This window comes from Plasmodium berghei, assembly GCF_900002375.2.
Source record: "Plasmodium berghei ANKA genome assembly, chromosome: 11".
NCBI lineage: Eukaryota > Apicomplexa > Aconoidasida > Haemosporida > Plasmodiidae > Plasmodium > Plasmodium berghei.
Genome location: NC_036169.2, coordinates 1224751 through 1238916, shown reverse-complemented (window position 1 = coordinate 1238916; position 14166 = coordinate 1224751). Strand labels below are relative to the sequence as shown.

Sequence of the window (14166 nt, the reverse complement as noted above, 5' to 3'; positions counted from 1 at the left end):
AGGCTTTTATAATAATTTATTTACACTTTAAATATGTTTATATGTTACGTAGTATATTTTGTTAATAAAATATCAAACAATTTATTATTTGGTAATAAATAGTTATTTACATTTCTCATAATAGAAAATAAATACAAAAAAAAATCAAGGCATAAAACACAAAAAACAAATCACAAAATACAAATAAAAAAAATTAAATAAACATTTTCTAATTATTTCTAGTAATATTCATATTAGACACAATAATGGTATTTTACAACTAAAAAAAAAACACACACATATATGCACATACAACCAAAAATGTTAATACAAAGTATTTAATTTAATAATAAAGATGCTAACATAATGCATATTGCTAAATTTTTAGTATTAAAAATGTGAAAATGTATGTAGAATTTATTTATAAAAATAAAAAACATATATTTTATATTTTTCTATAAAATTGTATAATGTAGTCATATTTGTGCATACATTTTTTTTTTTAATGCACGTTTAAATATCAAAAAACAGCGGAAGAGATGTAAAGTTTTATTTTTTTGTAAAAAATGTACAAATAGTTAAATCATTTATATAAAATATAACACAATATTCTATTTAAATGTTTTATTTGTGATGAAGCAACTGTTTTTAATAAAACGTGCACTTGTATTTCTATATATGGGTACACAGTAAAAATATACAAAATAAACATTCTATATTCCTTTATTTTCACAAAGGAATGTGTATAACAAATTTTATATTAAATTTGATAAATAATTTTTATAACATGTATAAAGAGTATTCTACAAATTTTTAGATTTATATAGCATAAAAAAGGGTTCACATTATATATAAATATTTTTAAATAACGATATTAAAATCGGATGTTATTTTATTGCTATATTATTATATTTTTATATTCCCTTTTGTAAAATAACAGTATGTAGTTGTAAATAAATATTAAATTTAAGTTTTTATGTTTTATTTGTTTTTAATTTTTGTTTTTTCTCAATGTTATAACTTTAGCTTTGCGCATAGTTGTAAATAACATTACAAATGATATTTCTCATTATTTTATCTTTTCACACAATATATATACTAAATAATTTAAACTTTTAAATTATTCATTGTAAAACATTCAAAATAGACAAAACAATCCTTTTTGTAGTATACTATTTATTCTACAAAATCTTTATGTCATTAATACCTTTTATGTACATGTATAATATAATAGACATTATTTTTTCTTGTCACATATGCATATATAAATTCAAGCATGTGATACAATATTAGCACACCTGCATAAACGTGCAAGCATGTGCACAAAATAACATATTAATAAATATCCTATTCAACTATAAGATTATATGTCAGTATTTTTATATATTTCAGAGTCTGTAACATTTGATGACAATTTTTTTTTTAATTCGAAGAATTAAATTCTACATTGTGTGCTGTCATATTTATTAAAATTTTTGTTCATAAATTCAACGATATAAATTTCTATAATTTTTTTTTTAAGCTCTCCCATATATTTCTATATTCTTTCTATCATATATACCATTTTAATATAAAAAAAAATATATTTTTCAAAATATTACAAATTATATATTCATTAAGCTATAGCTTCTCATTCATTTTTTATTTCTATAACTATTTAAAATACTTGATAGAAAAAAAATAGTTCCTTGCACAATATACATACTACTTATATGTACAGTGTGTAAACTTTTTTCAATTTATTTTGTTATGCAAAAAATATAACTTTTCACATATAGTAGGAATTAATGCAGAATTAAAAAACATATATATAATTAACAAAAAAAATGGAAGTAGTATATCATATTTCATTATTCTAATAAAATATTAATAAAAAATTGTTAATATAGACTCATAAAAAAATAATACACACAAAAAAAATTAATTTAACAAAACATATTTTATGAAAAAAAATATATATAATATTTATTTCTAAAATACACATACAAAAAAACCTTCAGTATAATTATCCTAAAATGAGAATACTGAATAATATGTATATATGTATGATGTTTTTGGATGAAAACAATATTTTAATTAAAAAAGTATATCCATAAATTAGATCTAAGGAATTTAAACAATATAAAATATATAATATTTAAAATGTATGTAATGCGTATAATTAAAAATTTATATATAAAATATAACTAAAAATGTGGGAACAAATTATTAAAATAATAACAAATCATTTTCAATTACAACTAAGTTTTGAAATAAGAGGTTCTTGGTTTAGTATGATGATACTGATTTATAAAAATATTATATATATTCTGTTAATACTTATCGAATTCAGATGCTCTAAATAAGAAAAAATATATATTATAATGATAGATGAAATTATTTATTTATTATTATTTTTTTGAATTATGTTAACATTCCTACCTAAATTTCCTCCCATGCGTATCTATCAAAAAGGCTCGCCCTGTTTAAGACGTATTAATAATTGTAGGGAATTATGTATGCATGTTATATTTAAAATGTATCTCAAAAAAAATTCATTATAATATATTTTTTATTCAATACCATATGAGTCATATATAAGTATTGGCTTTTCTTTAAAATAGCTCTTCAAACTATAAATAAAAAAAATATGGAATAATATTTCATTATTTATTGTTAATAAAATAAACAACTATGCCAAAAAATGTAAATATGTGAATGCATGCATAACATTAATCCAAATAAATCTGTAATTTTATAAATTTCAATTATTTTATATTGTATATAGACATATGTTGTTTAGTTCTTTATTACATATATTGCTTATATACAACAAAAAGGAATATAGCTGGAACCACTAATAGGGGAAATAATTTAAACATTAAATTTATGTAAAAAAATTCCCTAGGATATTTATGAAAAATGTCATTAATGCTGTATCTGTAATTATTATTCGTATATCTCTGTAATATAAAAAAAAACGAGAAAACAAAATATATATTGTCTTGGCATTCTATTTGATAAATTAAAAAAAATATATTATTTTACTGCATATTCGTCGTGTTTTTCCTGTTTCGTCATTCTACGAAATTCTTCATAAAATGCTCTATGGAAATCGTTGAACTCATTATAATTTTTATTGCTTTTTTTATTTTCAGAATTGCTTCTTTGATTATAAGTATTTTCGCTATCATACAATTTTTCTATAAGTTATGAGAAAAAATAAATATATGAAAATATAAATGAGTAATATCTATTCGTTTTTAGTATACGATATTATAAATATAAACACAATTTATGTGCTTACGTGAGTAATTATCATTATATAGAGCTTGATATGCTTCCTGAATTTGCTTAAATTTTGTTGTGGCATCAGGGCTTTTATTTAAATCTGGGTGGTATAATTTGACTTTTTTTAAGTATGCCTCACGAATTGTTTTTTTACAAGCATTTCTTGTTACACCTATAATTAGAAATATATTAAATTTGTTTTATAGGATATAGTTATGTATTACTTAGTAATATATATATCCATATAGAAAAGTAAATGTTCCAAATATATTTATATATAATATGATTAAATAAAAATATTGTTAGATCAATTTATTGTGCCCATATATATTTTTTTCTCTCTTGTACCTAAAATCTTATGATAATTCATTTTTTTAATAACTTAAAATATGAAATGTATATTGTAATTTATATAAAATATTATCATAGTGAAAAATATTTCAATATAAATGAAGGGGATTTGTAGTTATATAACTACATTTTTTGAAGAGTATTATGAATACTTTTTTTCGTAAAAGGCTGCATATAAATTTGTTCTTATATATTATATTAACATTATTGCCATATTTTTTTTATGTAAGCATTAATTTATTTTTTTTTTTTAATATTTTTGAAAATGAACAAAAGTGTATACTTTCCCTAATACATATCTTATTTTTTTTAACACTTTTTCCTTACACAATTAATTAAATTAGCGTTTAGGAACTATTTGTTTTTTTATAAAATTTAATTATTTCAATGTAATATTTATTATTTACATTATATTTAGACAGAATTAGTCGCTTTTTTCCATCTTTTTTTCATTATGACGTTGAAAAAAAAATATTTCCATATATCAATGTATAATATATTTATATCAGAATATATAATGTGGTATATATCTTTTAATATATAAATTAAAAACATATGAGAATAAATTAAGTAAAACAGTTTTCTAATAATAATTGCAATTACAGTTATTGTATATTATATCACATTTTTTATGTATGTGTATTTAGTTTATCTCTTATTGGGGATCTCCAATATTTTATAGTTAAAATGGAATCGTGTAAATCATTTGCATAAGAACAAATCGATTATTCTATTATTCATAAACAATAAAAAAAACGAATCACATTTTATTTATTTTTTTCAATACCTATACTATTATGAATTAAATCTATTTCATAATACCAAACAATTATTTTGAGATAAAACTTATGGTACTATTTACATTTACTATATTTTTTTATTTTTATTACACTTAAAATTTTTTATAATAATGATTAATATATATAAATAGCTGTTTGTTAAAATATACATGCTTATTTGCACATCCATAAATGCATAAATATATAATAACATTGAACCACACGCTCTCAATAAGCATGTCTGTGTAACTAGGTATTTATATGATTGTTTCTTTAATTGCAAATATTAAAATGAAAAAGAGCACAATACATAAATTATAATTCTGATACAAAGTAATTGTTTACAAATTAATATTAAATCCTAATAAAGCAAAACAAAATTCAAGCGCATCAGCAGAGTCCTAAAACATCTTATAATATAACACAATATTTTCCGAAACATATTTTATTAAATATTGAAAGCAAATTACATAAGTTATATTTCCGAACAAAACACATGTTTAAAATAGCCATGCATACTATACATGTGAAGAAAAAAAGAAAGTTATAATTTTATAGAGGGATATAAATATGTTATTTTCAAAGATAACCCCAAAAAATAACTATTTTGTTTACTCTTTTCCCTCTCCGAACCGTTTCATATACATATTAGTTTTATTTTTAGTCTATAATGATGAAGCATATTTATGAAATATAAAGAAGTATATAAAATTAAATGAAAAGAAATTATTTTATAAGATCATATAATTTTTATGAATATAATAATTCCTAAGTAAATACCAAAAATAAGGTAAATGAATTTTCTATATAAATATAAAAAAATACAATTAATAATAAAAAATATATACATCATATATATGCACATGTCTTTGTATATGATATGGATGGTTAAAAATGCTTTATATTTTTTATTCTAAATTTATATTATGTTATTACTAATGTTATTATAATTTTTTTTCATTGTTTTTATGGAAAATTAGGAAAATTATTGTTTAAAAAATGTGAATTATTTCCCACACACATAAAAAAATACAGCTAAATGTACGCAAAATGCATGCATAATTCAAAACGCATAAAGTAGGAAACAAATATCAGGTGTATATATTGTGGTGTGAATAAACGAAAAGTTATAGCATTTGGCATTTTATTGTAAAACGATTTCAATATATATGTTTGTCTTTGTTTTTAATCGATTTGTTAATTTTCTTTGAAGACGTGCATATATATATAATATAATAATAATATATTTGTTTGATATATATTATGGGTGCATTAAATAATTTTCTTTTAATATTCCTTCTTTACAATATTGCCGAAGTTGTATGCAAAAAATACATTAATTTTCTTAGTTTTTTTTTTAGTCCCATAATTTTATTACTCATTTTATATGTACAAATATATATGCATGAAGCCATAAAAAAAAGTTATAATAATTACTTATTGCATGTTTATGCTATTATAAAATGGCAAATTTTTTTAATATAAAAAAGTCCAAAGAAGAAAATGTGGCACAGCCAAAATTAGTAACAAAAGCTATAATATCATCAAATTTTATTAATAAATTACCAAAATATGAAGACAACAGAACAATAATATATTATTGGGGGAAGAGGGTAATAAATGAAAATGATGGTACCCCTGAACATTTACCAACAATATATACAGAGTTGAGTAATGTAAAAATTAATGAAATTAGCTGTAATAAAACATGTGCTTTATTTTTAAGTAATATTGGAAATATGTATTCTTTTGGCAAGGGATTACATGGGGAATTAGGCCAAGGAAATTTAATTGTATATAACATGCAACCAACGTTAATTGATTCAGTAACTAATATAAAGCAAATTGCATGTGGATATAACCATTCCCTTTGTTTATCTAAAGACAATGTTCTTTATTCATGGGGGCATGGAAATTATAATGGGCTAAAATGCAATTATGATAAATTTGTACCTACCATTTTAAATATTATTAATAATGGAGATGCTATTGAAACAACACAAAATTTTTTATCTCATTTAATAACTGATTACGAAAAAAGTGAAAAAAAAAAAAAAAAATGCACACAAATATATGCAAAATACAATCAAAGTATAGCAGTATGTGATAATAACACTTCTATGTATATATGGGGAGAAACATATAACAATTATTTGAAATACATGCCTACATTTTTTTATAAATTTGAATCAAATCAAATCAAACAAATAGCGATGGGAAAAAATTTTGGAATTTTATTATTAACAAATGGAGAATTGTATGGATGGGGGGATGGAACATATGGGGAATTAGGTCGGCGCTCTTTTGATGATGACGAAGGATACTATTTTATATATCCTGAGCAATTAATATTAAGAGATGCTAATAATAAAAAATTGCCTAATATTAATAAGATCAGTGCTGGAGCAAGACATGTTTTATTAATAACAGAAGATGAGAATGTGTGGTCTTTTGGAGATAAACTTTCAGGGCAATGTGGAGTTTCTGGTTTTCAAAATATTGTTGGAACACCTAAATTTGTTGAATTACATGAAAATAATCAAAAAGCAAAAAAGGTTTTTTGTGGGGAACGACATTCTGGATGCATTAACAAATTAAATCAGCTTTATATGTGGGGTCATTCTGCTCACCATAAATTAATTTTTACAGCTAGCTCCGATTTTTTATTAAACCAAAATGCCCAACCTGGTATTTCTATACAATCGGGTTTAAAGAGTAAATTTAGCAAAGCAACATTAATTTATTCGATGTTACATCAAAAAGTTACTAATGCATATTTAGGTGAGGATTTTACTATTGTAGTTGTTGGAGGAAATATAACTAAAAATAAAAAAAATGGAGACCAGCATTCTGACAAAACATTTTATTCCATTCAAGAGGACAGTGCATATATATCAGCCTAATTTTTTTAGTTGCACTTTACATATATCGTATGGACAAACCACTTATAAGTTTATATTATAATAAGTGCATTAATCCAGCGAATATATGTTTATAATAAACAAGTAATATATTAATTAATATATTTACTCTTTATTAAATGCATTTTCTTTTTGTTATTTTTCTATTATGTCTTTAATAAATATATATTTTGCTTTCCATAAATAATTTAATTTTATAAATAATATAATTACATTTGTTTATAAATCCAAAAAATTCCCCTCATTTTGTTTAGTCTTAATAAAATATATAGACACAATTATTTATTTTTTTTTATATATTTTTTGAAACTAAATTCGATTTGTTTATATATTATTATTATTATTCTATATGCAATGTGTTTTTTGTAACTAAGCTTAAATGCAAAAAACATTATATATTAAAGAGTAAAAGGGTATAATAAAAAAGTAAAAAATAAATTAATTTACACTATTGTCTATTTTAAAAGTGTAGTCGTTATTTTTGCCTTTAATTAATAAGCCCATGCAACACAAAAATATGGACTCATATTTTAAAAAATTAAAAAATATACTGCAATTTGTAAATACTTTTTTCTAATGTCTATGTCAAAATTATTCCATACTAATGTACATACATTCTTTGGGGACTTATTCAAATTTTCAAAGTAAAAATTATAATAAAAATAAAGAAAAGAGATTTTGTTTAATAGAATGAGTGTAGTATAATAATAATAATACAATAAAAAAATTCCGCAATAAATAAAATATATATAATAGAAAGTATATCCCCCCCTAAATAATAGTTTCGTAAGATTGTACTTGTACTTTAAAATGTACAATAGAAAATATGGTAAGAATAAATTCCAAATATGTTTCCCCTAATGGAAAATAGTTTAATATGCTGTAATTAAATAGTATCGATTTGACAATAAATGTATTGCACCTTGTTGAAATTGCTATATCTGTTGTATTAATAATATCACCATATTCTATAAGGAATGAATAAATTATAAATGCATTAATAATAACTTTGATTGTACACCAAAATATCGTTAAAAGTATGGATGCAACTATTTCTTCTTCGCTTACAACTTCTTCCCCTTTTATTAACAAGAAAAAATCGATAAAAAAACTCAATACTAGGAAAAAAATAAAAAATGGGTTATGAATTGATATATATATTTGTGTAAATTTATGCATGGCATATAAACTTTTAATATTTTATATTTAACTGACAATATTTATTATTATTTTTTTTATATTTATCTTTACCCAAATTGACTGCTGTGTAAAGGATAATAGAAAATGATTCATAACACTCATGTTGAAAAACTATTGAAATAAGGAAAGATATAACGAAAAAATATAATAAAAAAATGTCTACAAAAAAAAAAATACTCCAAATAAATCTTAGCGGGGTTTTGTATAACGGGGAAGGTCCACTAATTCTTCTTCGAAACACGGTTCTACGTATTTTTTCGTATAAACCAATATTGCCATAAATAGACATTTTATGATTATACTATTGTTATTTCTCACTTTCTTTGTTTTTGCGCGCATTATATCTAGAAAGTATTATTATGGGTCTGATTATATATTTTAAAAGACATACATATGCATGTACATTTTTGTATTTTATTTATTTTTATTTTTTGTTCGTAACTATATATACATGGCTTTGTTTTTAAGAGTTTACACAATTTATTTATAAAATAATTTATGCCAAGATAAAAACAGGGGAATTATTTCAATTAAAAAATAAATTTAATGTGCTAACGCACATACAAGTTATGTATATTACTTATAAAATATATACTACGAGTATTTTGAATATTGATGTTGTTTTTAGGTAATTAAACTTAAAAAAATAATAAAAGATACATAATAATAAATAATGGTGAAACAAAAAATATCATAAAATATATTGGAAAATAAAATTTTTTTTGCATATAAATGAAATATTAAGAGTTAAAAAAATAACTAATAATACTAATAATAATAATATACATAGCACATATGTAATACAAATTTAATCACACATTATTATTATTATTGATAACTTTAAAATCACAAATAAAATTTTTTTTTACTTTTTAAAACATTACATTTATTTATTAATTAAACATAGTGGAAAGAAACATGCTCACACATTTATATAATGTGTATATATGCGATTGAATTTTTATAAAAAAAATATACGTTTAAATAAGGGTGTGCATTTTCGGGGACATAGCTTGAAATGCATAAATATATAAATAACCAAAGGGTGGCTATATAAATCAAATTTCTTGATGTGCAGTCTTATGTATATTATGTCTATGGAAAAAATTAATTAGAAAATAGCTTATCAAATAAGAAACAAATTAAACAATAAATAGGAAATAACATTGCTACTTTTGGCTTTCTTATATTTCGCACTTTTTTTAATAATCAGATTGTGCTATCAATATTATTACATGGGAATATTTAAAAACCTTTCGCAAAATTTAATAGCATAAGTGTGCGCGACTTTCGTACATCGTAACATTTTTTTTAGTTTGAATTATTTTATTTTAGTTCGGATTATTTTATTTACTTTAATTTTTTTCATCAACATTTGATTCTTTAAGCTTATTTCGAAATAATTGAAACGAAAAAGGCTGAATAAATTTTAATTGAAAAAAATTGCTTTTCTTTATACTATTCTTCTAGTTTCGATATTTTTTATCAATCCGAGCCAAGGGTATAAATGTTTTTAGAATCATAATTTTCATAATTGTCAAAAGTATCATAAAAACTTTCGTTTTCTATATAACATAATTCGTCATATTTGATTTTGCAAAAAATTTCCCAAGGTGTCCATTGTGGATATTCAGTTTCAATTTGAAGTTCTTTATGAACATCTCTACTTTCCCATGCCAATAATTTTGATAAACTCACTAAACATCCAAAAAATCGGGCAGCATATTTTTTATTTTTTTTTAAATCAGAAAGAGTAAAATGACCTTCAACTGTTGGCTGAATAGCATCATTCATTTGACATAGCCAATCCTCAAATTTGGGTTCTTCTAAATAATGAGATTTTAACCTTTCCATTTGAATATTAAAAAAAACTCGAATTTCATGATCTCTAATTACACAATCACCATCCAAGTCAATTAATTTAAACCAGAATTCGATCGATCTATTTGTTGTCATATCTTCATAATTTGTTAAAAAATATATCCAATCATTTAAACACATATATTTTTGATTGGGCCCTCCTAATTTTATTGATATTCGAGACCATATTCTATTAACTATAAAATCATTTAATGAGTGATTATCAAATCGATATAAATCATTATCATCTATTAACATATCTTTGCAACTACTAGTTTGACAAAAAGTACAATAATATACATAAAAATGTGAATAACTAAAATATTGTTTAATATGTTGAACTCTTATAGAGTCATCTAAAGAACACCATATATGTGCCAAAGTATGTTTTCGAAAATCGCTTAAATATATTTTATTTGTATCATTAATATCTATATTATAAAAAATTCGGACAATAACAGATTCTATATATCTTTCTAAAAACTCAGAATGTTCTAATAAAAAATGTAATGATTTATTTCTTTTTAATATTTCTCTTAGGTATATATCAAAATCTTTAAATTCTAAATAATCTTTATTGATATCACTTTTTATAGCATTAAAAAAATTTATAATAGAACATTTTTTATAAGCCACATCAATATGTTCCTTATTTTTAGAGTTTGATGTATTTCCATCTAATATATCAATAGTATCATTTAATTTCTCATTTTCATAATTGCCTATTTGATCCCCTCCATTAGAATTTATACAAACAACATTATTTATTCCATTATTATTTACATCACTATTATCATTGGTATGATTGCTATTTGGTTCTCCAACTCCTTTCCGTTTATTTTCAAACAAAGTGACATACCATTTGTCATTGTAATAACTTGGATCATTTGTTCCATCAATAAAACGATTAGAGAAATACTTTTGAGCTTCTTGATATGTAACAAAATCTTTGTTTATTTTTTCTATTTTTGAAAATAATGTGTGACTCATATATCTCCCTATTTTCAAAAAATTAACTACTATTAAATTTTCAAAATCGTCTAAATTCATTTTATTATTACATTGACTAAATATTTTCTTTAGTTTCAAACTTGTTTCTTCATTTATTTCTCTTCCAATTTTGATGTTCGTTTTAGGAATTGAAATAAGTATTTGATTATTTTCATTTTTGTCTTTATCATTTTTTGTGAATGTTGTTTCTGTTGTTTTAAATTCGATATAACCCCTTTTATCACTCTCTAGGTTCTTATTCAGATTAATTGGGAAAACTTCTTTTTTCTCATTTTTCATATTTGCTTTATTTCCTATATCCGTTCCAGTATTATCTGTAACTTTGCCGTTTCTTAAACTCATATTGATTATTCCATGATTTGTTTCTTTGTATTCCTCTTTTTTATGTGCATCAAAATTCTGATCATGATTAATCAATTTATTTCGAGGTTGAATAGATATTTTATCATCAAATTTATGTTCAAATTGTTCATTTATATAATTATTTTTTTCAATACTCTCGTTATTTGGGTTATGTATATTTTTCGAAGAATTTTGATTATTCATACCATTTAATATATTCTTACAAGTTATCAATGGATTGTTTTCATTTTTTTTTTTAATTGTTATTGAATCAGTAAGAAATTTTTGTTCACATTCATTTAGAATATCACGTTCACTATTATTGTGGATGTCATTTTTTATATTTATGTTTGTTCCAAAAATAGCAGACAATTTTCCTTTTGTCTCTAAGATATTCTGGCCCAGACTTTTAGATTCATCCATATTATTTGATGTAAACTTATCTGAACTAATTTCTGTTTTGTATCTTTTTACTGTGTAACTATCAAATATATTTTTTTCATCAGTATTGTTTATATGATCATTCATATTTTTAATTTCTTTTTTTTTTTCTTCGTCGGTTAAGAGTTTTTTCATATTATTAATATCATTCTGCATTTTATCATAAAATGTTTTTTCTGTTTCTTTTAAATATAGATTATCATTTTTAGTTTTATTATTTCTATAGCATATTTTTATATCATCTTTTTCATTTTTTTCTATATTTTTAATTAATTTATTTTTTACATTTTCAAAATCGAATTTATCTTCATCTCTTTTAATACCTATCCCAGCTTCTAAAGATTCTTTTATTGTTATTTTGTTGTCTTTCTGGATGTCATGGTTAAAGAAAGGGTAATATTTTTCATCATATTCTTTATCACTTTTAGAACAAACATTTTCATAATTATTTTTAACATGATGAACAAGAGGTATTATATCTGCATTTATAGAAATTTCAGAATTAGCTTTTGCTATAATTAATTGATTATCTAACCAAGCATCAAATCCTATAGAATCTTCATTTAGTTTTCTTTTCATATTTTGTATAAATATCCATACATTTTCATCCATTAAAAATTTTCGCATTAATTCACTTTTAAAAATCAAACTCGTTAATGCTTTCATCTCATTTATTTCATTTGCTTTTTTTGAAGACCCAGAAATATTTTCTTTGAAATGTGAGCTGGCTTTTTCATTTATTGGCAATTCATTTTTGATGAAGTTATTTAAGTTCATCATTTTCATTAACTTTATTTATTCTTCGATTTTTTAAATTTGTTGTTTTTATCAAATTGAGTCCTATGTCTATTTCGTGTTTGTATTGATTCACTCCTTCTTCTCCGTTATCTTTTCTTATTAAGCATCATTTCACATACTATTTAATAACAATAATATTTTTATACACATCGAAAAAATACGTATAAATATATTTTTGCGTATTCTTTTCAAAGTAATAAATAATACCCATATCCTTTACACATTTAAAAGGTTTAATTAACCACCTATTTTTCTATAAAAAAAGGGGGCATTCGTTTTTTTTTATTTGTTAAATAAATAACTGATCATGCAAATATATTATCATGAGTAAATATACATACATTATATATATATATATATATATATATATATATATATATATATGCGGATTACTATAATGATTATGCTTAATACTTTTCCGAAAAGGTGAATTTTTGTTAATGTATGGTAAAATAAGCCAATAAGGTCATTTACAATTTCGAAAAATATAAATATTCATTATTATATAAAAATAAAAAAATTTCACAAAATAATCTCAATATGTGTCAAAATAGAACATGCGTAATAAAAAAAATATTATTATTCAATCATTGCTTATATATTCATTCAATACCAGGTAACTTAAATTAGAAGTAGGAAAATATTTTTATGCCCTTTTAAAGAGATAAAAAATATGCACATATTATATGCTATATAAAAAAAGAAAAAAAAATATACACACATTATATGTATATATTTAAAATAAGAATAAAGAGAATTGCCTTAATTTATTAGCAAAAGAATTTCTAATAGAGGTACATGTGTTTGTAAATGCAAATAATATACTTTTATATATTCATGTATAAATTCAAGATTTATTTCCAAATCCTCCATACTTTGGGGGATTACAAAAAATGACCACAAAATTATAATATCTTAAATAAAATATTATTTTATGTGTGTGAGTATACATACACACATATGTGTATATAATACTTATACATTCACTAAAACCAGTTAATCTCTTATTTATTATTATTATTTTTTTTTGCTTGATTTCATATTAACTAATAACCCTTTACTATAATACAAAAAGACGATACTTTTCAAACATTGATTTTGCAGTAATAATTGATATCTCATTACATATATGTATTTACGATAATTTTAATAAAAGTATAAGGGTGTTAGTATTTTATGTACAAAGCAACATTTACAAAATGGAGAAAAGTGGG

The 14166-nt window shown here is 21.9% G+C and overlaps 4 protein-coding genes across 4 annotated transcripts; 1 reads left to right on the top strand and 3 right to left on the bottom strand.

The window, feature by feature from the left end:
• Positions 1–2291: 2291 nt before the first annotated feature.
• On the bottom strand, positions 2292–3619 carry PBANKA_1133000 (DnaJ protein, putative; the record flags this gene model as incomplete). Its single annotated transcript, XM_034565884.1, has 7 exons — positions 2292–2316; positions 2401–2440; positions 2542–2591; positions 2773–2921; positions 3007–3161; positions 3266–3421; positions 3598–3619. 7 exons carry the CDS (start codon positions 3617–3619, stop codon positions 2292–2294), a joined length of 597 nt encoding a protein of 198 aa, XP_034422537.1.
• A 2223-nt stretch (positions 3620–5842) lies between these two features.
• On the top strand, positions 5843–7282 carry PBANKA_1132900 (regulator of chromosome condensation, putative; the record flags this gene model as incomplete). Its single annotated transcript, XM_034565883.1, has 1 exon — positions 5843–7282. One exon carries the CDS (start codon positions 5843–5845, stop codon positions 7280–7282), a length of 1440 nt encoding a protein of 479 aa, XP_034422536.1.
• Positions 7283–8071: 789 nt separating this feature from the next.
• On the bottom strand, positions 8072–8789 carry PBANKA_1132800 (conserved Plasmodium protein, unknown function; the record flags this gene model as incomplete). Its single annotated transcript, XM_034565882.1, has 2 exons — positions 8072–8418; positions 8552–8789. 2 exons carry the CDS (start codon positions 8787–8789, stop codon positions 8072–8074), a joined length of 585 nt encoding a protein of 194 aa, XP_034422535.1.
• A 1196-nt stretch (positions 8790–9985) lies between these two features.
• On the bottom strand, positions 9986–12940 carry PBANKA_1132700 (phosphatase 2A regulatory subunit-related protein, putative; the record flags this gene model as incomplete). Its single annotated transcript, XM_034565881.1, has 1 exon — positions 9986–12940. The coding sequence occupies one exon, from the start codon at positions 12938–12940 to the stop codon at positions 9986–9988; it is 2955 nt and encodes a 984-aa protein (XP_034422534.1).
• Between the last annotated feature and the right edge of the window lie 1226 nt (positions 12941–14166).